Here is a 24116-nt window from a genome sequence, read left to right as displayed (position 1 = left end):
TCCTAAAAATATTCTCCCTGCCCCACCATCCTGCCTTCTGCATTTGTGACAGAGCCAAAGGAAACAGATAAGCCACATGTCTGTAGAAAGTGTGTTTCCATGAGCAGCAGTCTGTCGGGGAATGCTGCAGTAAATTCTGCTTATTTCCCTCCATTTCTTTAGTCTTAGTCTTTAGCTTTTATCTCTGACCAAACCGCAGCTTTTCCTAACCTTAGTTCAACCAACATAAGCTCTCAAATATTTGTCCTAGGCTCCTGTCCTTATCATGCAAAAGGCTAAAAAAAGAAACTTAACTGTTGGCTTTTGTTTGTTTGTTTGTTTTTTGGGGTGGTGGTGGTTTTTTTTCTTTAAATTTTTTTTTACAGTACACTAATTATCTTCAGGTTTTAAATAAGTTGGTTGTTTATACAATCAGAAATTTTGTTAGGCTAAATATTGCATTTGAATTCAATCTTATGTTTTGTAAGAACATGCAGAGATAGCTACAGCCTTGATGTTGATTTTATACCAAAATGCACACAATGTATGCAAAGGCAGTAAATAATTAATCAGTCAACATCGGTAAGTAGAGTAGCTACTATTAAAGAGATATTTATCTGCTGCTATCATGTGATGGTCTCCAGAAGACCAGCCAGTCCACTCTGCTAGAAAAGCAATTTTACTTCAAAAAACCCCAAAATAAACAGAAAAAAATTTCGTAAATTTCTGATATTATGGTATGGTTAAAAATAAGTAAAAAGTGGGTTTTCACTACAAGCCTTTGAAAACAAAATGTTTGCTTTTCTGCTGACAACATGATATTGTTTCATAGTACATAATCAGAAAGTAATAGCCATAATTAGTAGATAAAATAAACAATTTACCTTGTGTGGACTGGTCAATGTTTTTTCTTTTCCTGCTATGACTGTTATAATTAAGTCTTAGCTCTTGGCTATATTCATTCAGAGTTTCTCTTGAGTCATAAGATTGCCTTTGCTTTCCTCCATCTTCACTTTCATCTGAAGAACTCGTGTAAGTTAGATCCACTTCATGTTTGACTTTTGACAGTGGCTGGTAGGGTTTGCAGTCCATCTGCTCCATCTCTGATTAAATAGGCTCAAAGTCATGAAAACAAGCAACTGGAACTCCTCAAGAAAATAGTCCTGGGGAAAAAAAAATCCAATTCAGATGTCATATTTAGCTCACAAAGGCCTAATTTTATTTTCAGTTAATGTAAGTGAATTGCATTAATATCACTATAATCCAGGAAAGAATCTGAACATGTCTTATTGTTTTACTTTTAAAAGTAGAATTAAAATAACGGTGACTTGAAGTAAAAAAACAAAATCCTCAAACCTTAAGCCCTACCCCATTAAACCAAGCAATAACTACACCTTATGCACAAAAAAACGTTGCAAAACCTTGTATTTGCTATTAAAGCTAAGACAGAACCGTTATTGTTTTTCTAAAGGGATGCATATTCACATTACGTGAAAATAACATTTTGTATCTCTTAAAATATGAATCCTACAAAACAGAAAGTTCACGCTTTTGAAGTATTTTGCTGCAAATTAAATTACATTTAATCAAGAATAAGAGACTTCACACTTTAGAAAACCACCAGACTTGGTAAAAACCAAAATACACCAGACTCTTCCTCTATGAGAGCATACGATGGTTCAGAAATGGACATTTTCCTTTTGGATTGTGTCAACATTTCAACAAGAAGCTGCTTCGATCCTGCAGTATAATCCCTTTCTGCCTCTGCATCTCCTGTCTAATCTCATACCAACATGATGGCTCCACTGAACCTCAACGAAATCTTCCAGACTGCAGGTTGCAGTTTTGTGTATCATTAAAATGATGTTCAAATCCAGTATCATTAAAATCAAGCGGGCTACAGCTGCACATGCGACTACTGCACTTGTCCTGTAACCTTGCCTTTGTAAAGCTGTTTCCATCATTAATTTTAAGGCAAACTCTGCAATGAAATAACAGGGGTTATGGCACACCTTCTACAGCAGCACTGTTCACATACAGGGAGCTCCGTTAAAATAAATTTAAGGTTTTGGGTTTTTTTTAGATGAACACATGCTAAAAAAAAGGTGGCTTTAAATATTATTGCTAGAAGACCAAAACCATAGAAGTTAAAAAAGATTTTGCTTAAAAAACAGTTGTTCACAGCTTTTTAATGATTTTAAGGTCAGCAGCAGAGGGATGTAAGTTTAATACTCAGTTTGATATCAGCCCATTTACTAACTGCAACAAGGACTTCTAACCACATACATTGCCAGCTGTGAGTGTACAATATGAATGTCCAAAAGCAGCCACAGAAAAAGTGAAAACACACAAAAGGTAAACATAAAAGAACCCACAGAAAGCTCTCCATGTTAGAGGGCTATAGAGATGAGTTTAACTTCTGAAATTGTCTGAATTTTTGGGAAACAACTGATGACAGCTGTCACCGTGTTCCAGCGTAACAAAACTTCATCTCCTGCTTGTGTGTCCTCCCAATACTTTTGAAAGAACCACCTTCCTGAGCAAGAGCGGAAAACAATGCCCATGGTGTGAAGAGGGAATAAGATTTCTAACACAGTAATGGAAAAAGAAAATACAGGCCCACAGAACCCTTGGGGGAATGGCAGGAAAGGAGACAGACCACTACAGCACAAGTAACACCACAAAGTGCATGCCTTCTCTTCTGCATGTTTCAGGGCTCTATCTGGGGAAAGAGGTTAAAGACACATCTTTGCTTGAAACGCAACACCTCAGGGAGTTTCACCATTTAACCTGAGATGGAAGAGCTCTTCAGAAACAAATAGCACCCAGACACAGAGCTCCAGCATTAAAAAATAAACAAATAAAAAATAGAGTTCATGTCTCCTATTCAACAAAGAGGGCTTGAAAGCACTCAAGTCAATAAACTCTTCAAGAGAGAGAACTAAAAAGACAAAGTGAGGAGCTGCCAGCCTGCCAGAGCCCAAGGCTGGCTGACAAGTGTGTCATGGGGCTTCAGCAATGAACGCAAGATTCTGCGCTCTGGATTGATCCAGATGCTTCTGTGCAGACAAGTTACTAATAAGCACTATTTGCTTCTCAAAAGCTATCTGCCTAAATAATTTACTGTTATTTGCCAACACTGCCTATTATTGCCTAAGAAGTTCAGTACTTATTTTATAAGTTACTTTAATAGTCTGATCTGCAACAGAAGAACTCAAAGGTGCTGTGACTAACAAGCACAGGGTTGTCTTAAAAGATTACCTGATGACTTTGTAGAAATGGTTACTGACAGGGAAAAGCCCTCCTAGATATCCTGTCTGACAGAACAAATGGAGATGGTGCCACAGAAGTCAGAGGAAAATGAGGATAAATTAAAGGTTTCTGCTAGGACAAGGCAGTAGACAAGAAATAAATTTTTCCATGAAGGCAACAAGTGCAAGAAGCCTCAGACGCACAGACTGCATCCCGCTTTCAAAAGCGGGAAACAATAAGCCTGACAAATTAACTAATTACTGGAAAAGTTAGTAGCATACTTATGCACCTTGACTCAGGAAGGAGGGCAGGGGGGATTACACACAAGTTCCCCCTAAGGAGAACTTTGCTGCGCATCTATTTTGCAGGAGGTTTCAATAGTGACTTTTTTTCTTTTTAAACGAGTAACAAAAATTTATTAGGATGCAGAGAGACCTGTAAAACTTGGGCTGAAGAAAACCAACTACTTAACAAAGACTTATTTTTATTCTTTTAAAACAAGTTTTAATAACAAGTCTTCACTTTTTGTGAGAAGAGGTTGTAGTAGAAATATATTTAACAATGTTAACCAAGGCAGCAGACAGACCAAATCATTTAATGTAAGCAATTAATATTAGATTCATTACATATTTCAGGTCTTCTCTTTTACTGTGTTACTTTCATGTGTGCTGTTTTCTCACATATATGGATGTGCATTTTCTCAAACCTAAATTAATGTAAACGCTCCATGAAATAGCCCCTTAAAAGCTATAACTTTGTTATTCCCTATTACATATGGGCAAGAATGATTAAAACCCCCCGACCAGCTTACGAGTATCACAGCTAGGTTAGCACCACCTTCCCTCTGCTCAGGGGCTCTACTACTGCCATGGCCATTCACGGCCACACTCCAGCTGGTGGGATGCCAAGCCTGGCACACGTGTGTGAAGCCACCGCTCAGCTTTTCCCAGCACAACCCCGCCCACCAAGCCAGGCCAGCGGCAGGCTGTAACACTGGCTGCCCTCAGTGCCCTCAACACCAGGAAGACTTTTACAGCCTTTATAGCAGAAGGATGCAGACACAGATGTATTGCAGCCAGACCCCAAGTTGCCAATTCGTTCACTACCTGATGGAAGAAAGTCCTCAGCTCACCTGACTCTCCCCTTCCCACCCCAACCCAATTTTATCAAAGCCATCTAAAAACCACAGTGGCACTAACAGCTCACGTAAGGGCTGGAGACAGAGCATCAAACGCCACCATAAACTTCAGCTTCCTTTCACACATGGACCAAACCTGTGCTTCCTTTATTTTTGCTTAGGGCATTAATGTCTCATAAACCCACAGCTACCTGACCCGATATGAAAGCAGGTGATAAATCATTTGCAAGGACTGGAAAAATACTTCATAAAATTTTTCATCAAAAATTGGTTTTATGATTCAGGAACACATGATAAAAAACAGATCAAATCTTCAAGCTTTTCTACAGTAGGAGATTCAGTTAAATTTAACGAATGATGGTATGTTACGATAACCTAAATTTAAACACTGGCAATCAAATGCTTTAACCTTATTTCATATTTTGTTTGGAAAAAGACAACACAATAAGCAACTCAAAATGCTGGAACAGGGCAGGTGTATAAAGAATATTGCCTGGATGTTTACACACGTTTCTTCAAATAAATGGCCTTCAAGTAACTAAACAAAATACCCAGCCAATCAATATCAAGTTGACCTTGTCAGCAAAATGATAAAGTCTCATAAGAGCTTACAGTTCCTGTAAGTGACCTTTGTGTGTCTTAATGCTCTCCTCACAAAGAATAGTACTTTTTTGACCTTTCCATCACTGTTCTGTCCTTAAAAGGGTTCATAAAATATTTAACAAGAAAAAAAATATAAAATGTAAAATTATATGTTTATGATACCGATAAACTTATAAATATATGAAATATATATTTAGGCACTGAATAGCAAATAAATCTCAACCATACTTTAAAATATATCATATACAGTTTCAGTTAGATCTGCAGAATACACAACTTAAGCATCCCTTAAATTCACAATGAAACACTTCTGCAAAATCAAAAAAGTCAAACAGCTCTATTAGATGGAAAACCCCCACCTTTTAAGTAATGGAGCTAATACCTATATGCATATGGATCTATATTTTTAATGTATGATTTATGCAACTTTCTAAATGCCTGTTGCATGTGTTATTAGAAACTATTTTCACATTTCAACTAGCATCAAAACCCCTTACATCAACCACCTAACTTCACATTCTGCTTAGATCAGAATCCTGCGTGCTCTGAAGCACAAAACCATGAGGGTAACTGTGGCTTCTGAGGAAGCCTGTGATGAGGCTCTTTGCAGTGCACACACTAATCAATAGATATTTTATAAGAAAACTCACTGTATGCATTTAATACTGCATAGAGGCTCTGTACTCAAATACAGTGGTGCCACAGAGAACACATCACTTTAATAACGCTTTGTATACATTCTTAACAGGCTGCTCTGTTAGGGTGCCCATTTAATGAGCAAGTCAGTGGGCACCGATTACCAGACTTATTTAACAGGTCAGGGTATGGATGATGATGAAATGAGTATCATGTAGCTGAATGGGGTCTTCTGGAATTGTACAAGAGTGAAAACATGAAGCACTGTAACCTTTTTTTGGCCTTAACTAAGCTTATGTCCAATATTCAGGCATTCCAAACTACACAGAATTAAAATGTAATTGCAGTTATGATGCTAAAGTATAAGCAGGAAACAGTCTTGTTCGCAAAAACTTGTTTGCATATATTCAAAACCTAGATTCAGAAGGCAGCCCCCTGTAATTCTGGTTTTTTGTTCTCAGGGAGGCGTTCAATGAACTACAAACCCCAGCTCCACACATTCACTCAATTCTCTCCTATATTTTTTTTTTTTCAACGCATACCCTTATCTGAAAGCTACCATTTGCTTATTAGCTTTTCAGACCACTGGTTTCTGAAAATGAACTACTAAGCAGGTATTTCAGCTCTGGATTGCTGAAGGCAAAAATAACAGTACCTTTATTCTGCAAGTCTTTTCTGAAATACAAAACTGTAAAATATGAAAGGCAAAACAAAGCAAACACACTTGATTTAAACCTTTGAGAAATGCAATACCAAGATGGGGAAAAAAGAAAAAAATATTCTGACCTTGTACATACCTTCAGAACTATATCCCTCAAATATTTGTTTAGATATTATAAACAAAGGAAGTCCTTATGTGATCCTTAAAGTTCTCTCTTTTGTTATATGCAGCAAGAAAAATACAAGCTAAAACAGTTGAGTGGCAGTGGAACAGGAACAAACTATGTTTCTAGATGATGCACAGAATTAAATAGCACTACGAAAAAACATGGAAAGTCAGTAGGATGGAAGCAAATATTACTTTCCACTAGAAGGAAAAAGCTCATACTAAAATCAAGAAAGAGTAATTGAAAGCAATCCCTAGAAGATTGATGAAGAAACCAAAATAAAAAAAAAACAACAACAAAACAAACAGCAACAATAAACCAACAAATAAACAACCACCAAACAAACAATAAGTGACAAAAATTCCCATGAACTTTTCCTGTGGAACATAAAATAACGACATAGCAGGACATGTCTGAAGACAACATAATGAAGTACAGGTCACGAGGTACAACATGCCCAGTATTTCTCTGTGTATGAGTGGAGACACTGAAACATTGAGATATTGTGTTATTCCTGCAAGTGGACTACATAGCACCTCTGAAGAAAAGCAATGTATGGATAAAAGAAAACAGTGTGAGACTATGAGTTTTTACACATCTTTCTAAATCAAGCATATAAATGTAAAATGCCATTTTCCGGGACGTACCATGGGTTTAACACAACCCCTAGAAGAGGTACTGGTTTAACCTATGCATGGATTACATTTACCCTTACATTCATATCTGTCATTGTGATAGATGCAAGTAGAAATAAGGTTCATTTTCACATTCAATGGTCTTCATCTAAAATCAAAGTCTAATTTAGTTCTAGTTAAAGTAATTCAAAGTGTTGCCCATTTTATCCAAAGTTTCAGAGAGAAAACACTGCAGAATAAAACTGTAAAGAAAGTCAGGTTGTTGCAGCATTTTGTGACATATGGCAAGACTGAAAGTGAACTGAAAAACATACGTTATGTCAGCTACTCAACTGTGATACAGAATTCTTGGCCAACATGTGCCCTTCACTTTACTTGGAGAACTGCCACTGACTGTAAAAATCACAAAACTCCCTAATGTTTTCTTTCGGAAACTCATCATTCAATGTTAGTGAGCACGGGTAATGGAGGTTCAAGCACAGAAGAGCAGTGCTGCTGCTGGGGGACAAAGTACATCCATGATTCATGTGCATCCTGGACAGGTTCAGAGTATCTCCTGAACTCTAAGTCTTTCTGAAGAACTGTACTTTAGGAAATACAATTCCTGATTATACTGCAGGATAACTCCTGGTGTGAAGTTTTAATTTCAAATAATGAAAGCACTGTGAAAAGCACCCCAGCATCTCAATGCTTCAACTAAGAATCCTGCAGATCATGAAATAGTCTGGGCTTAAGCAAAATTAGGCAAGTGCTTGATATCTACAGATTTGGTACAGAACACATGGACATGACATCTAATGTCTTTGAAACTTAATTCCTAACTGTATGGCAGGGACAATATAGAGAAAGAAGTAAAAGAAGTTTTCTTCATTAAGAGCATAGGTTGAGATTACAGGATCAACAATCCTATATGGATATCTCAGAAGTAATTCTTTACTCCATGGCGGATGTATGGTTAAAGTTGTCTTTTCTTGGTAAATGACACTATAAGAAGAGGACAGAGTTAAAGAAAGGGAGATTCCCCCTCACATTCAAGTATGCCTAGGATAGCTAAGCCCCCTCCCATTGTACAGGATGTTTCCAGTACGTACCAGGCACTTCTCTGTACTATATATATCTGCAGATGAGGTGTTAACATGCTCGTCTGTGAAAGCTTGGGTTGCTCTCCACTGTTATGATTACCGTTTTGGTGCCAAGAGCATAATTTTGCATTGTTAAAACCTAAAATTAGGAGACTCCATATAGTAGCAAAGATCTATGAAAATATAGTTTAATCTTGGAATGCTTCTGAACTGAAGAGGTAACAATATCATAATTTTTTTAATATAGATACATTATGTAAGTGCTATCATTTATCTAAAAATGTAACACAATCGTGAGGCACACACATACTTATGTATATGCAGGTAGGAAGAATGGAATCTTCCTTTCATCTAGGAGTAAGCAACCATTATCCTTTGGAAGGTATGCTGTTTTAAAATACATCAACATGTGGTAAGTATTGTATTCATTTATATGTGACAAGAAAACTGAATTGTGCTTTGGCTATTTGTTGATAATGCGAATTGTATAGCCATCAAATTGAGATAATTATCACTATGTCTCTTTTCCAACTGTGTGCTTAATTAAGAAGACCCACTAAGACCTAATTAGCAACAATGTAATTTTTAAATCCAATTTAGTTGCTCAGAGAGTACAAAAATTGAAAATAACATGTTCCATTTATATAATATTAATTTTTTGAGATACCAATTTAAATTTTGTAGCACGATAAGGTTAGCACATGAGAATAATTTGCAACACATCAATACCATGGAACATCTGAAAAATAGCTCGAGTATTAGATCATCACTGATACTACGATGCCTTGGCAATGGCGCTTAAAAACATTCAGCTGACAGTTTTGTCTGCATTTTCGCTCTTCCTGTTTCTAATTAGAATAAAGGAAGAAGCCTTCATTGAACAAACTAGACTTATTCACCAGAGTATTTATGGACTGTCAAAGCATCAGAACAACAAACCATCAAACTTGGTGAGACGAAAGATTTGACCAGTTGACATCACAGTGAACGAAATCACAAAAAGGGAATTTTCATGGTAGATTTTTTTCTTTTCTTTTTTTTTTTTTCCCCTGGCATTATTCTTATGTTTTCATTCTCCTCTCCGAGAAATATCCTACAAGACGTTGCAGTAGATCTCAGGGGGCCTTAGCAATTTTCTTTTCCACTTACAAAACCAACCCCCCCCCACCTAACAAAAAATCTCAAACAAAATGCTGACACCAGTTTACCACCTCCAGTTGATTATTGCTAATGGCACATGTTATCTTAAATATTATCTGAATCTCTAATATTATCTACTCCTCAGCTTTGCTGTGGCTTGTGCATATTTCAGACTGATTACCTTTTTGGGGTTATTTTTGCTACATTACAACTTGTAGGATTTCTAGAAGCAGCATTGATTCAACAACATGTTTATTTCCAGCAGAAGCTCAAAACAGTAGTGTGCTTACAGTAGGCATATGATCTATAGTTTAAGGTCCTGCAAGTATATGGATATTCAAACAAGTTATTACAGAAATGTGTAAGAACTTTTATGAAGACACCATTACCCACTATACATAGAAAGTGAACTTTTCAGTCTTTTCCAAATACTTAAGTTTTCTTAACTTTTGCTCTTTAACTCTAGGAAGAAATTCTATCAATTCTTATGCAGTTTTGACATCACCCACTAAGTTAAACCTTTAAAAGCTTTTCAGGTATTTGAAGTACTTTTTGCAAGAAGACCTGACTACTGCCTGACCACAAGACCAACATCTGCATCACCTTCATTTGAAGTATCACTCAGGTTGCTATTTGTGTGCCTGACACCATCATGCCTGAGAACTGATCTTACTGTTCCTTTTCTTCTTGCTTTGATGTCTGTCAAAGTATTCAGTGTCTTCAAGTGCCATTGTTCTGACAAGCAGACCCTCCCAGTGGACTTGTACTATATACTGTGACTCCCAGAACTGCTATTATTTGAGCTGGTGTCAGATTGATTTTCTTTCTGTTCATGATAGTGCTATGATCTTGCAGGGTTGAAATTACTGCTGAATTATGCCTTGATGCAACCCCTCGAGAACTGGCTTGTATCAGCATGTCACCTATGAAAAGGTACATCTGAATCCTTGGAGATCTTTCTAGTGGAACCTTTGTTCTCATTTCAATAGAGAATCCTTTGTAATGGATGTTTGCTAGAAATTTCTCCCGCAAGTACCAAGAGCTTTCTGTAGTGCAAACTGGAAGTATATTATGCATCTATCCATTTTTACCAGTCCGTGGGAGCCTTCTTGGCAGAGATTAATTTAAGATAAGTTCTCCATCCACAACCTTATGGTTTTCGCAAACTGATTATATCATTTTCTTCAGCACTCCACAAAGACAGAGCAGGTTGTGCTGGCACTGAAGAGTGGGAATATTCCCTAGCTTTATGTCTAAAGGCTCACCTACATAAGGAATGTAACAGACTAAAAGCACACAATTATGCCTCTAGTGTGTTTGTGGAATTATAGTCTTATGCCAGAAACCTCTTTTATTTGGACTTTGGAAGAGGAAATAGTTTTCTCTGTTGTTTAAGCATTATTCACGTTTTTAAGTCGTTTGCCTATCAGCACCATGGACAGTTTCTTGCACTCTCATTACAAGTAGCACTATAATGTAGCATCTCTTCTGCAGAAATGCACTAACAGGCAGGCACTGATTTTACATTTATACAATTCTAACACCGTAAATTGAAATTGAAATCTTCTTGCTATTTTTTAAATCAGCCTCTGAAATCTTAATCCCCACTCACCACCACCACCTTGGTAGAGCTAATTTAGGTAAGCTAATTATTTCCTTCTCATGTATGCTTTCCCTCATGGTGGAAAGAGAGAAGACAGACTTGGCATTCAGCCACGTTTTTTATGGCTTTACAAGTGACTTGGCCTTTTAGTTCCATACTAATGTACAATTCCATACTACGGAAAACTTTTTATGTAGGTACAAAAATACCTCATTCAGACACAGGTTCAATATTGAACATGAATTTGTTCAATTATGTATGAAAAAAATCCAATAATTTTAGCAACTGCACTGAAGCACATGCAATTTTTGATATATTTAAAAAAAATCCTCACCTCACTAGAAAATAATCACTTCTACTCAAAAAAAACCTTAGAAATAAGTGGTTGTTATATTTAGTAAAACATTAGTACATAAAGAAACTTCTCGGTAGGACCTCTTAACACTCCTAGACAGGATTAAAAAGAAGAATTTCAATGAGGAGTTCCTGACCAGTTCCTGTTTGCCCATGTGTTCTTTCAGTGTGAGTGCTTCTGGTACAGCTACCGTCCTCTCTCCTAATTTAGGCACCACTATCAACACTAGTCATTTCAAGAATACTGCAGGAGGGGTTGAAGCAGATCAGTCTTTTGGAAACTGCTATTCTGCAATAACCAATTTCAGTTCAAAAGTAGATGGGAGTTTGCTGCAACTGATTCTTCCTACTAAACAAGAAACTAAACAGAGGTGTCTAAGAAAGCAAGTGGTGCTACCCCCCTGTTTAGGTGCTGGAAGGAAGACAAACCTCCAGAAAGACATCGGTAAGCCTCTGTATCCCCAACAACTACCAATGGAGACCAGGATGACTACAACCCTACCTTGGGTACATAAGTTAGGAGAAATGAAACCGTGCCACACTTCGTATTTTGGAGTAAGTTCTCAAAATTCTCAGCTACTTAAGCCCTTAGATCTCCTTCAACCACCATGCTAAAGCACTTGTGCAATGAATCCATTTGCCCAGCTCCCTTTCTTCAGCTGAAAAAAATCAAAGCAAGGAAAAAGAAAGAGGATGAAACTGAAATATGTGGCTCTTGTCTGTTGCTTTTATACATATGTGTACACACACACATATCTATACTAGCTGCATTTTAAAAAAATCTGAATCATTACCTCTGCCTTAATATTAGGATGTGCTGTTGTCTTGGTGAATCATTTTTCCTCAGGGATGTTGTGTGGATAACAATTCTGCTCATGTTAATTCTATTTACTTTGGGAGCACTGTAGTATCTGTTTAATGTGAAGCTGTGTTTCTTTCATGAGCAAGAAAAATGTCACTTTCCTTTCCCAAAGCACCAAAAGGCTCCTTTTACTGTCACAGAACACAATTATATGTTAGGGCTCTGCTGTCTCTTTCCAGCCAACAAGGCAAGAAAATGACCTTTCTTTAACCTATGGCTAAATTACATCATATTTGGTTCAGTGGATATCCTTTTTTATATTCTCCTGTATCAAGTGCCTTCTCACCGAAGTTATGAGATGAGCACCTGTCCTTTTTCTAAAAAAAAAAATGCTTTCATTTGAGCTGGGATGTTAACTCGCATCCCAAGTTTCGTACCCTGGTTTGTAATGTTTGTAAATACCTGAAAACACACAAAGCTGCAAGGAGACTCTGCCAGCAGAATTTGGTTACTGGCTACTGCATTTTGCCCCATCACATGATCATGTAAAGGTCAGGAAGAAATATGCCACACACACTCACATACTCTGTGTCATGCTGTGGTCTTGTGCAGAGTGACAACACTGAAACAGTCCCCATACTCCTCCCCCATTCTGTGAAGCAATCTGCATGTCCAGGCTGTCTTGTATTATGAGTAGCTTGGTAATGAAAGGAAAAAGATGTTCCCCACAGCACAGGTATCTCAAACGCACTTTGGTTTACATGAACAAGATGCTTGGGGAAGCAGAAAAAAGTAGCTATGACAGCAATGAAGTAAACCACTGCTGATCTGCACAAGAGAGCAAGTCAGCAGTGGAGGATTTGTGAACATGATGCTGAATGACAAATATCACTGCTGAAGAAAATTGCACCCTACAGCTGTAACAGAGTATTATGTTTTAAAATTAAGAAAATTCAGAGACAAACGAACACCATGCAAATCATCACTTACACACGCAGCTCATCTCACAAGTAGCCATATAAATAAGGTCTCCCAGAAAACATTTGACATGGCTGTTGATCTGGAGAGAATTTAAATATTCACTTCAGCGTACAGGTGTACAGGAGTTCTAAGGCTTGGCAATTCGCTAGGTGACAAGAAGGTTTCTGTCAATTGTTATTAAAGGTGACTCATATTAACATTCTTTCTGTCTAAGAAGGAAAGTTGCATAGCCTAAGGTTACCTTCCTAAATGCTACAATTTCACCAGCATGTTGTTTGTTACATGAATGCTGAAGGCATTATTAACATGGAGGTAGAATGTGACTGCAGGCACCAAAGGAGACAGGCTAGTAACATACATTAAATTCATCTTGTGAAGAGCGCTGTTCTCTTGAAAGCTTAAGACTGAGTTTCTGCTATCACATTACACTGAAAATAAATGGAAACGATTTACATATATTGATTGCCCCTACCTCAACATGGTAATCTGTCAAGGAGAATTTTTTTGAGAGCTGATACTGGCTTTGGAATTCACTGTGAAATAAGTATAGGATCTCTTATTACCAAAATGGAAAAAAGACCTAAGAAATACCTGCACTAATTCCTCTGAAGAAGACCAAATAAAATACAGCCTTCACATCCACCTACAGAAACATGTATAATTATGGAATGAAAATGCATTGTCCAGGATAACACAAAAAGAACCCAAACCAAACACAAAAAACCCAAACCATACACCAATCACCAACCCCCACCCCCCCCCCCAAAAAAAAAAACAAACCACTGTAGATGCAGAGCACGATCCTTTTCCTAAAAGCACAAGTCTGCATATACTACTAGAACACAGGTTCTGACACATGTTCGCTTACACATCTAGCTCTCAAGTGGTGGTATTTGTTTATGGGTTTTACAAACTTCTTTTTTTTTTCCCCTTAAAAATCACTGCAAGTTGAAGGGGTTTAATCTATGCAAATTTTTACTTCCTAGAAAATGCACAGAAATTCCTCCCACACATAGAATCTACTAATCTATATTTTCATATCTTACACTTATAAAATTACAAGGAACACAAATATGCAGCCTAAACTATAAACATTAACACGAAATTTGCTAATAAACTGGTCATTAGGGGGCCTATTCTTCATTGCAGCTCCAACAATTTCCAAACACATTATTAATAGACTTCCAACTAAGCTTTAATCAGGATTGGGAGACAGTTAAATATATAAATCAAACTCTTACTCCTACATACAATTCTTACAATGGTCAACTTTCAATTATAGGTGGTGAAGATGCTGCCAGAACAACAAGGATAGAAATGCTAAGTGGCTTTTATTGCTGCATGCACTCTTCGGCAGGTGCTTTTCTGAGAACAGTAGAATCTGGTCCCAGGGTGACATCCCAGCTGGTGCACTTGGAAGGGAAAATTATTCTTCCATTGGCTTCAGCTGATCTATAGTTTTAGGGAATGGAGTATTGAATGAGCATGACAGAGCAAGCATCATTTTAACAAAATGAAGTAAATGGTCAACTTGTTATCAGAAATAGCTAACCAGTTGGAGGAAGGATAAAATTACCATCAGTAGGCTAAGAGAAAAGAGATTTAGTTTCAATTTTTCTTCTGATGTTAATGGAATATTTAAAAAAATAAAAAAGGTTGAACTATAGCTAAACCAAGCTTTACGTAACAGATGTTGTTGCCTAGTAATACAACTATACCACTTGATTTAAATAAGTTTAAGGATGAGCACACATAAGGAACTGGATCAAGGATTCCAGGGCTCACCAGAACTGTTTCCACCCATCACTGTCTCCAATACCAAGATGACCAGTGTGCTACCTGTGTTCAGAAGAACACACAGGTATTTCTATTTAGATTTTTTTTCACCCTTAATTAAGAGTTATTTTGTCTTTAATTCTTAACACATTTATTATTCTTAAACACTTTCATTTCAATTGATCTTCAAGGTCAGTTCAGTAGCCCCAGAATTTTGTTCTTACTGAAATGAGCAGCTAATTCTACATTTGAAAAGTCATGTCTCAACAACACATTGATCTGCATGACTTTCTGTGAAACCTTCTTGTTCAATACCTAAAACTGCTGAGGATGAAGCACCATTTCCCTCTAGCTCTTGTCAAACTTTTTTTGTTAAGCCAAGCACCAGGAGCCTTGTAAAATCTTGTAAAGTACAAAGGTCTTTTGTTCCTTAAAGTGATAACCCTACCCAAGTTTCTTGCTTAAATACAGTGCCTAAGAAGTTAGCAGGTGTTCAAAACACTGTAACACCAGTGCCTCAGCAAAACAAATGAATGAACGATCCTCCCCTTCAGTTGGGGATGAGAATTATTTCTGTATGTTAAAGAAAAGAAAAAAAAAACACAATGAAAATGTGGCTGTACTAACCAGACACCAAAACCCACAACTGTTGGAATGCTTTTTTACTAGATAGTTTTATAATTTGTGATTGGAAAAATGAGCTCATTAAGATTAAAAACTTACAAGTTACACAGTCAAGGTCATCCTCAATATCATCCTCTTAAATAATATTTCAGAGTGAAGTCTGAGTAAATACAGTTAAACTGCTGCAGCAGCAATACTACTTTATTGACTTTGAAAGTTAGAAATACCTTTTTTTTTTCCTGGAGTGGGAACACGCTTTCTTCTAAAATCTGCATTTTTTCTAAAAATCTACATGCAGTCCTCTAAAACTCTATGGGAACTGCCCTGACGTATAGTGGCATAAACGAGATCAGACTCAAACTTCATGCATTTAGCAATGTAATCCTGTGATTTCTTCTCTGAAGTTCAAATAAGAGAACTAAGATAACCATTACAAAAATGCTGGGAGAAACACTGAAAAAAAAGGTTGTCTTAAGAGCTCGAGAGGGTACATCTTACAACCACAGATGTTTGGAGGCTGAACTGCTTCAATAACATAGCTTTAAACCATCTTAATCTGCATTACAGTCCAAAAGTAATTCAGAAAACACACTGTATTAGGTGAGTTTGAAATGAAAAATACTCCTTTATCTATTCAGTAGAAGGCAAGTAAAAGACAAGTTAATGTTTTAATGAAAGTGTGCAGCACACAAGATGTTAAAGAGTGAGTTAAGAATTCATTACTTTTATTGGATAACATCCAAATGTTGGTGCACACAGATCCCAAATTAATCAGTTGACCAAAACACCGAGTAAATTTATCTCCCCAATGAGTTTAAACATGAAAGAAGACACAAGAAATTGAATTCTTATAGCACAAATATCTTGGCTGAAATCTGGAATGCAATCAACATTATCATATTTACTGAAAGTTAAAGACTTAAATTAATGAGTACCATGTGTTTATCTACCAAATTTCAACTTGCTAATCTAGTCTGATCATAATTTTCCAACTCAAATGGTTATGAGAAGTGCTCAAAAAATGTTTAATAATGATCAAGCGCCTTTTTACATCAAAATAAACAACCCAAACTTAACATAGAATACATTTTCACTAACACCCAAAAATGGAAAATGCATCTGTTAAGGATACTGCTGCTTGTAATAAAAAAATAACCCTTTGACTTAAATGTATGTATTGCCTGCATTGATAGGATAAGAAAGCAACATATTTAGTAACTCATGTGGCTGATTTTAAAAGTATGAGTTCAGGTTTTAGCCAATGGATATTAATTCTCCTATCACAAATTTAATCTTTAAACTGCAATAATAAATACATTTGTGAAAAGTTATCTGGATCATTTAAGAATCGTGTTATAAGTGAAGCATTCTGCCCATGAGAAGTATCCTGCTCAAAAAACATGGATCAATTGAGAAAAAGCTTAAATAATAATGAAAAAATACATACAAATCTATCACTGCTGGTTCCCAGTGATAGGGACATAAACGTTGGGATATTGGTACTGCACAGCCTGTATCATATGGTGCTTTTTATCAGGTTCATATCATTCCAAAAATGTAACTAAAGAAATACAGAACAGTACCCCTGACAGGTTTTTTTTAGTTCAGTATTCAGTCCTCTGTATTCCTAAGCAATGAAAGATTATTTCTGATTGAGTCACATTAAGCTGTGAACTCAACAGTAGGTTTAGATTTTGTAATTCAGAGTTCTTTTAGCAGGATTAGGTTGATCTCAGCAGAGATGCACAGATTCCTAAGAAGTTAAGGTCTCCCAGATTTGAAATAAATAAATAAATGAGTCCAAGTTAATCATCAGAAACAGCCTAATCAGATTAAGGTTGTGAACTCCAGACTACCACAGTGTTTTCCAGCAGCTCAGCAAGCTTAATCCACAAATGGATAATATGATACAAAGCATTTCTATCAAATATTCCCTTGCAAGACACTAAACGTATCATTTTGGTAAAGGAAACAAATATCTTTGCTAAATCTAATAAGAGATTTAACCAAGATATTTAAGCAAGCTACCAAGGGCTAAAATTGTTGGCATGTTAATCCTTTTTCTCACAACAAACATATTTATTTGGGTACTCAAATTCATTTTCATTTGAAATAAGACAGTTAAACAAACATTCCAATATATTAAAGTCCTTTCTTCTAACAGCGGCTTCTTGTACTAGCAATTAATTTAAACCCCAAAATATCAGAAACACCCCTCTTCTACAGGCAGTCTGTTTCTCCAGTATTTTATGCTCCCTTCTGCATCCCTCCTTTTGTCCAGAAGACACCAGCCCCTTTCCTCTAGCTTTATAGAAGGTTTCCCTGGCTGTGAGACTGCTGATACTACACTGAGGCCTGAACATAGTTCTGCTAAAGGTCTGAGGATTAACAATGATAAATTTATGTTTTTAAAAAATATGTACCTGAAACTTCACCTCTCATGTTACCATGTATACTAAACTGCATTAGAATACTTAAAAGAATAAATTTTATAACCACTATTATTTCCAGAGACTTATTTTTACAGATAATGGTATATTATAATGCTGGTCATTCTTAACAAACATCATCAAACTCACAAACAAGGTGCTTTAGAAATCTTAATTTCCAAGGCATACAGGTGTCAAGGTTTCCCCATTCCTCCTTCCACAAACTAAAAGACAAGACCGCATTTAAAAATAACATTAGTGCCCAAGAAAAAAATTCTTCCCATATTCTTTGAATTGCTTTCTATGAAATGTAACATTTCTTTCAAGAAAATATGTCGCTTCTCCTTTATCTATAGTGATAGTAACAGGACTAAACAGTACAGAGGCATTTCAAAATACCATTTCATTAGAAGCAACTTAGTGTATACCACATGTGATATAACTCAGACTGCCTTATTAGCAAAGGTCATTCCCATAGTCTAACATTATTGAATACATTTTACTTGTCAGTTAAGCTTGGATGGATACATACAGTTAACAGATTGAACAAGCCATGCAGATGTTTCCTATCAACTCTTGACAAATGAGGGATAGATAAGGCCACGCAGTTCTCCTGACTTGCTGATTTTGACATGCTGATATCTGTATAACTAACTCTTTACAACTACGAGCAGAAATTAAAATTCTGCCATGGAATTCAACTTAGCTTGCAGCTAAGAAACTGCACTTTTCTATCACTAATACTATGCTGCTTTAGTACATGGCATCTGCTGTAAAGTTTTGGGTCCACCTAAGTAGTCCAGACTGATGTACCTATTTATTTTACAATGAATTCACAAGATTGCACTTCCCTGAATTTATGAGTAAGAAACTTTTTCACCCATAGGTTTCTTTTTTGTAGCTCTTTATCCAAAAACCTAAAAACGTTTTTCATCTCAATGCTGCCATCATGTTCCCTGTTTGGCTTTCTGCACCTCTCGGTCATCTCTGATCTTTCCATTCCTTCACTTCAACATGCAGCTTAACACTGCAGTTAAGTGCCCTCTTGCTTACACCCAAGCCAAACCGAAGGTATAGTGCCCATATATAGCTCAGATGGCCACATACTGCTACATAAGGAACATGTGATAATGTCCCACATTTCAGCTCTGCTATTCTATAATAGAGGTTAATTTTTGCTTATGCTTCACCAGAAATAGCAACAGAAGCTCTTGTCTACCAGTCCTGAGGTTTACCTCAGCCCCCTGCAGAAAAGCATTAAAATTTCATGGTACTGAAAAAAGCTAATCAGACTATTCATGCATAATCCTGCTCAATTTACAATGAAATAAACTACTGTGATTTTGGAATATAAACAGACAAACTTTGAAGCCTTCACAATCTTCATTTTGGCATTTGGATAATGGAAAATACACGACTGTCACTGGTTCTGAAGTATTCTTGTAAACTACACAATCCTCACACTGCTAAGCTCTGGGTAAGGAAGACAACTCAAGTGTGGCTGATGTTTTTCCTGCACATTTAGGGACAGGATCCATCCTTAAATGCAGAGCCCAAGGGGACAGAAAAAAGCCAGGGCTACTAACACACGGGCATCGTGGTCATTATTTGTCTAGGACTGTCAGAGAGGAATTGCCATGGAAAAGCAGTATTTCACTGAAAGAAGAAAAGGTACACAATGGTATTATCCAAGATCTGTTTCAGGCCAGTATTTTCTCCCAGTATCAATCCCCTGACAAGCAGAGATCTTTATGGACAGTAGAACAAGGGGAGCCACTTTTCTGTCTGCAAAACCCTAAGGAGAAACGTTATGCTGATGCCTCACACAGTACAGGCACAGAGCGTCTGAAGCTTCTGGAAATGTTAAGATTCATCTTGCCTCCACTGCACAGTTAAGCTGTGCACGTGCAGTAAATCCAGCTTACTCAGATACATTAAACTTGCCTCGTAAGCAAAAATCATCTGTGTGGTACGTGCACTGGAGGTTTGCACTATGCAGAAGAAGTCTCAAGGATTCCCCAAGGAAATGAAATTTCCCCCAAAAAAAAATTTCTGCAAAGAAACAGGAATGTGCCAGGAAAATATCCCTGGCTGTAGTTTGTCTCCTTTGCGGTTTTCAGGCTGACCCATGTGAGGAACTCGGGGAAGATACTCCCTCCTACCAGAGACGTCGCAGGCTAGATTAATGTGGGGCAAAGCAACCGCAGGAAAATAAACTGCCTTTGTCAGGGAAGACAAAATCTCATCATGCATTTTACTCCACACCTCCAAAATCTGACTGCTTACCCACGAAGTCATACTGATAAATATTGAAAAGAGCCCTAATTTAGAATAAACGTTGATTGCTTTAGAGAATGACACACAACTGCACATCTGTATATATCTTAGTGGCTACACAAACAGTATTTCATTGGTCAATTTTCTTTCCCCAACTATAAACCTACATTCACATTTTCCCATTCATTTTTCATGGAAATGCTCCAAGTATGTATTTGACAACAACTGATTAATTTTCATTTGTTTTCTAAAAACAAAGTCATTTTTCTTTGGAACAAAACAGTCTTCTCAAACAGAAATGTAAATTAACCAGCTTTTTATTCTCCTAGTAATACTCATTTTTCACCACAAGTGCCAGATTTAATGCCAAGGGGTATTTGTTTATTTTCTAAATAAAACTGTATCACCTCTTCAGTACAATTAATGGAGACCAATTTGACTCTGAACACATTTTTGAAGTACAGCTCATTCAGTTACACATTTATAAATATTGCCTCAATTTACTTAGCTAGTTATTACACTGTTCACTTTATCCATATGAAAATTGCAGAGATAAACTTGAAATGTGCAGACCAGGCACACTCACCACTTCGTTCATCAAAGAGCTGCCACTGACAATGGGATCGTACATCTAAGTTACATAAAAGCTTTGGCAGCTTTAGATTTCTTTGATAATGTTTATTGTTTCTTGGTTTCTGAACAGCACCCATTACTTCGTAACACTGTGGTATTATCAGAGCCTGTAAGAGCTATTCTTCCACAAATAATGCACATTTCCTTTGCCAGTGTCATCAGAAGGAGACATTAGTTATGTTGGAAAAAATATATTCTAAACATCTATGTGAAGTTTAAATTCCTATCAATAGGTGGCAACACTGTTATGTGTAACATACCAAGCATATGTGTTTATGTACATGCACATGCCCAGGCAATTTCTACACCACTGCAGCACACTTTCTCATATTGCTTTGTTTTGTTTTAAATGTTACCTGACACCAATTTCCAATTATGTACAAGTAACAACTATCTGGTTCACATCCTTTTATAGAATGTATATATGGATCATTGTGATATTTTAAATTATTTTAGTAATTCTCCCTGACAGCCTGCGAACAGCACCAGTTGGATTAGGAGGCAAATACGTGCATTTGGTATATGGTCAGTGGGATAACGCACACCATGGCTGCTACTTGGGAACCAAAAGATTTTCCAGGAAGACTGAAGAGTTGCTCTTGCCCCTTGTGAATCCCACATGGCTGCTGGGGCACTTACGGAATTTTAGGGGTGTTTCATCTTTTGCTCATTTGTCATCACAAACACTTTTTATATTGTAGTGTGATGCAAAAAAGAGTCTGATTTCCGAAAAGAAAACTTTATAAACACGTTCATCTGCTTAATGTGTCTTATGTTGAGTCTCACATCCCAAACTGGTATGCGGCAGGGGGTGGAAAAAAGTATCAATTGGGGATGTAAAATTACTACTTTAAAGGAAAAGGTCCTGAGGTACAGCCAGGGTACGCAATTTGCCCAAGGTCTGAGTAGCACCCACTGGTAATCAGAAACAGAATCTGCCTCTCCTGCCTCAACTGTGAGCTTTAGCCAAGAGGCAGATGCCACCTTGCAGATTACATTGTATTCCTCACAGTCAGTAAACCCGGAGCTCTGCTAAAGCCAAGATAGCTTCCTAACAGCCCACCATCACAAAGCACAATGACTAATTAATTCACTTTCCAAATAAGTTTTTTTTTTAAACTTCTATCACACCAAACAAGAATATCACTAGAAAGCCTAGTGTTACTAAGCCTACATTTCTATACATGCTGTTGGTCTACAGAGAAAAGCTAAACCTTCAAAGAGACAGGATTATACAATGAGATAGCAGTTCAATACACACAGTCTTTTGTTATTTTCTGAACTACATTCATCTCCCTTTTCAGTACGGGCTTTCTTTTTATTTTTTATTTTAAACTAAAGAAAAATCCAACTGTGTATTCTCAACTGATAAGAAATGAATTTGGGTGTCAGTGCAACAGGAAAGCTGTAAAAATTTTGATAAAAGCTGTTTCTGGGGGGAAAAACAAGAAAAGGCATCAAAGAAGTTTACATTGGACAATGTTTCAGATACCATGGTTACAGCTGACCAGAGAAGGCTTCCTCTATTACTTCTCTTTGGATACTCCATTAATTTTCAGTTTAACAGCAATGTCACACGCTGGCGAGTGTTCGTATGTGATAAAAGATGCATATAAATGAAAGAGATTTACAAATGACTTGGATAACATTAAAGGTAGTATCATAATTTAAACTACTTCAAATGTTAAAATCCATCAGGACTAACATATAAAAACTGTACAAACTCTTTCATAAATTGACATACATAAATACTGATATACCTCAATACACCCACATATGTAGACCCACAGTCCAGTTTCTCTTAAGTGCTATCTTTGCACTGCGACAAAACTGATGTGGGAGTAGCATGGTTATTCTAAGAGAACTCAATAAACAAACTGAACATGTTTTAGTTGATAGCACAACACAACCATCTCCAGGTTAAAACAACTAAAACTCAACACATGCGTATGTAGATGTAGCAGCAATTTTGTTGGTCAGATTTAAAAGAGAGGGGCAGTAACCATCAATGGTCTTCTCAACTACATTTCCAGCTGGTGGGAAATATTTGGCCTATTTTAAAAAAAACACTTCCAGATTTAAGTCTTCCCTCCTCTCTCTCTTTTCTCCTTATTCACTTGTTCTATAAACATGGATATGCATGATGCAGATCCTGAGATGGCAGCATTTCAATAACAGTAAATCAGGCTGCCATGCTTCCTGAAGTTATTTTCATGTTTGCCAATGATGAAAAATGATGCATCTAGGACTGCAATCTACACTGCTTTCTGAAGGCAAACACACAGCCTTGGTACTGCAGTAAGATTTGGTAAGATACATTTGTCACAGGGAAACCACAGGATTTTTTTGCAGTCAGAAAGACTGCAAAACCCCTCCTATTCCTTGTGAAATGCATTCAGATTTATATAGGTTTAGGCTGGCCATTTGTTTGTTTACTTACTGCCTCCTAAGCAAAATGGTGTGCCAGAAATCAGTATGTAGAATAAAACACTCATCTACATTTTCCTCACATAGACATATTCGTGTTCTACTCATGTATCTCACCCTCACAGTATAGGCAGATCAACCTATCTACTTATACCTCACCAGAAAGCTATTAGTGGTAATTTACAGAAAATAGGTAGTAACTACTTATTAAGGTAACCTTAACAGGTTTATATTTCATGAAGGCCTGGTAAATTCACTATATGCTTAGAAACATTTGCCCTATCCACTCTATCTTATTTCTTGCCTGCAGAGTGAGAATTAATGCTTTATCCAATTACAAAAAAAAGATTGCTAGTACCTGTGCAGAAATCCACAAAGAATGACATGTAATTCAGCGGCAAGTGTCACAGATTAAATAAAAATATTCCTGTACACAAAAATTTCACAGAGAAAGAACAACATACCTGTGATGACTGTAATTAGTCGTTAGCTTACAGAGGAATCCAAAGTTTTCTAAGTGCACTATAAATCTACATAATGTCTCAAATGGTAGCTGTTGCTTTTATCTTTTGTTTACCTGAAAATGTATAAAATATTGTTTCACTAGACAGCTCTTTATTGTCTATCCACCTGAAGATGCTCAGAAGAGTTATTCTAGCAAAAAAGATGGCAGTAATTCATAGTCCAAAAAAAGGCTCAATAAATTGATCTACTTTTTTTTAGAGTGATCCAGGAACTAATCAGATCTGCTAAGTCTCCACCTCTGCAGGTTGCTAACACACATTTTGAGGTGGGAAGAAGATGGGCAAAACACTTCTACAGAAAGTCTGCTGTTACCTTTACAGACAGAAAACTTGTTAGGTAGCTCAGAAATATAAAAATCCCTAACAGAATTTGGCTTAGAAAATATCCTTGTGT

General features: G+C 36.8%; 1 protein-coding gene across 2 annotated transcripts in view; it reads right to left on the bottom strand.

Moving 5' to 3' along the window:
• TENM1 (teneurin transmembrane protein 1) overlaps positions 1 to 24116 on the bottom strand; it is a 344632-nt gene that overhangs the window by 254013 nt on the left and 66503 nt on the right. For both annotated transcript variants that reach the window (XM_037408500.1, XM_037408501.1), the window contains exon 2: positions 864 to 1142. In XM_037408500.1, the coding sequence (XP_037264397.1) occupies positions 864 to 1080 (217 nt within the window). In that variant the 5' untranslated portion in view covers positions 1081 to 1142. The remainder of the gene's footprint in view (positions 1 to 863; positions 1143 to 24116) is intronic.

Source organism: Falco rusticolus, chromosome 14, assembly GCF_015220075.1.
Source record: "Falco rusticolus isolate bFalRus1 chromosome 14, bFalRus1.pri, whole genome shotgun sequence".
NCBI lineage: Eukaryota > Metazoa > Chordata > Aves > Falconiformes > Falconidae > Falco > Falco rusticolus.
This window is presented reverse-complemented; position numbering and strand designations above follow the sequence as displayed.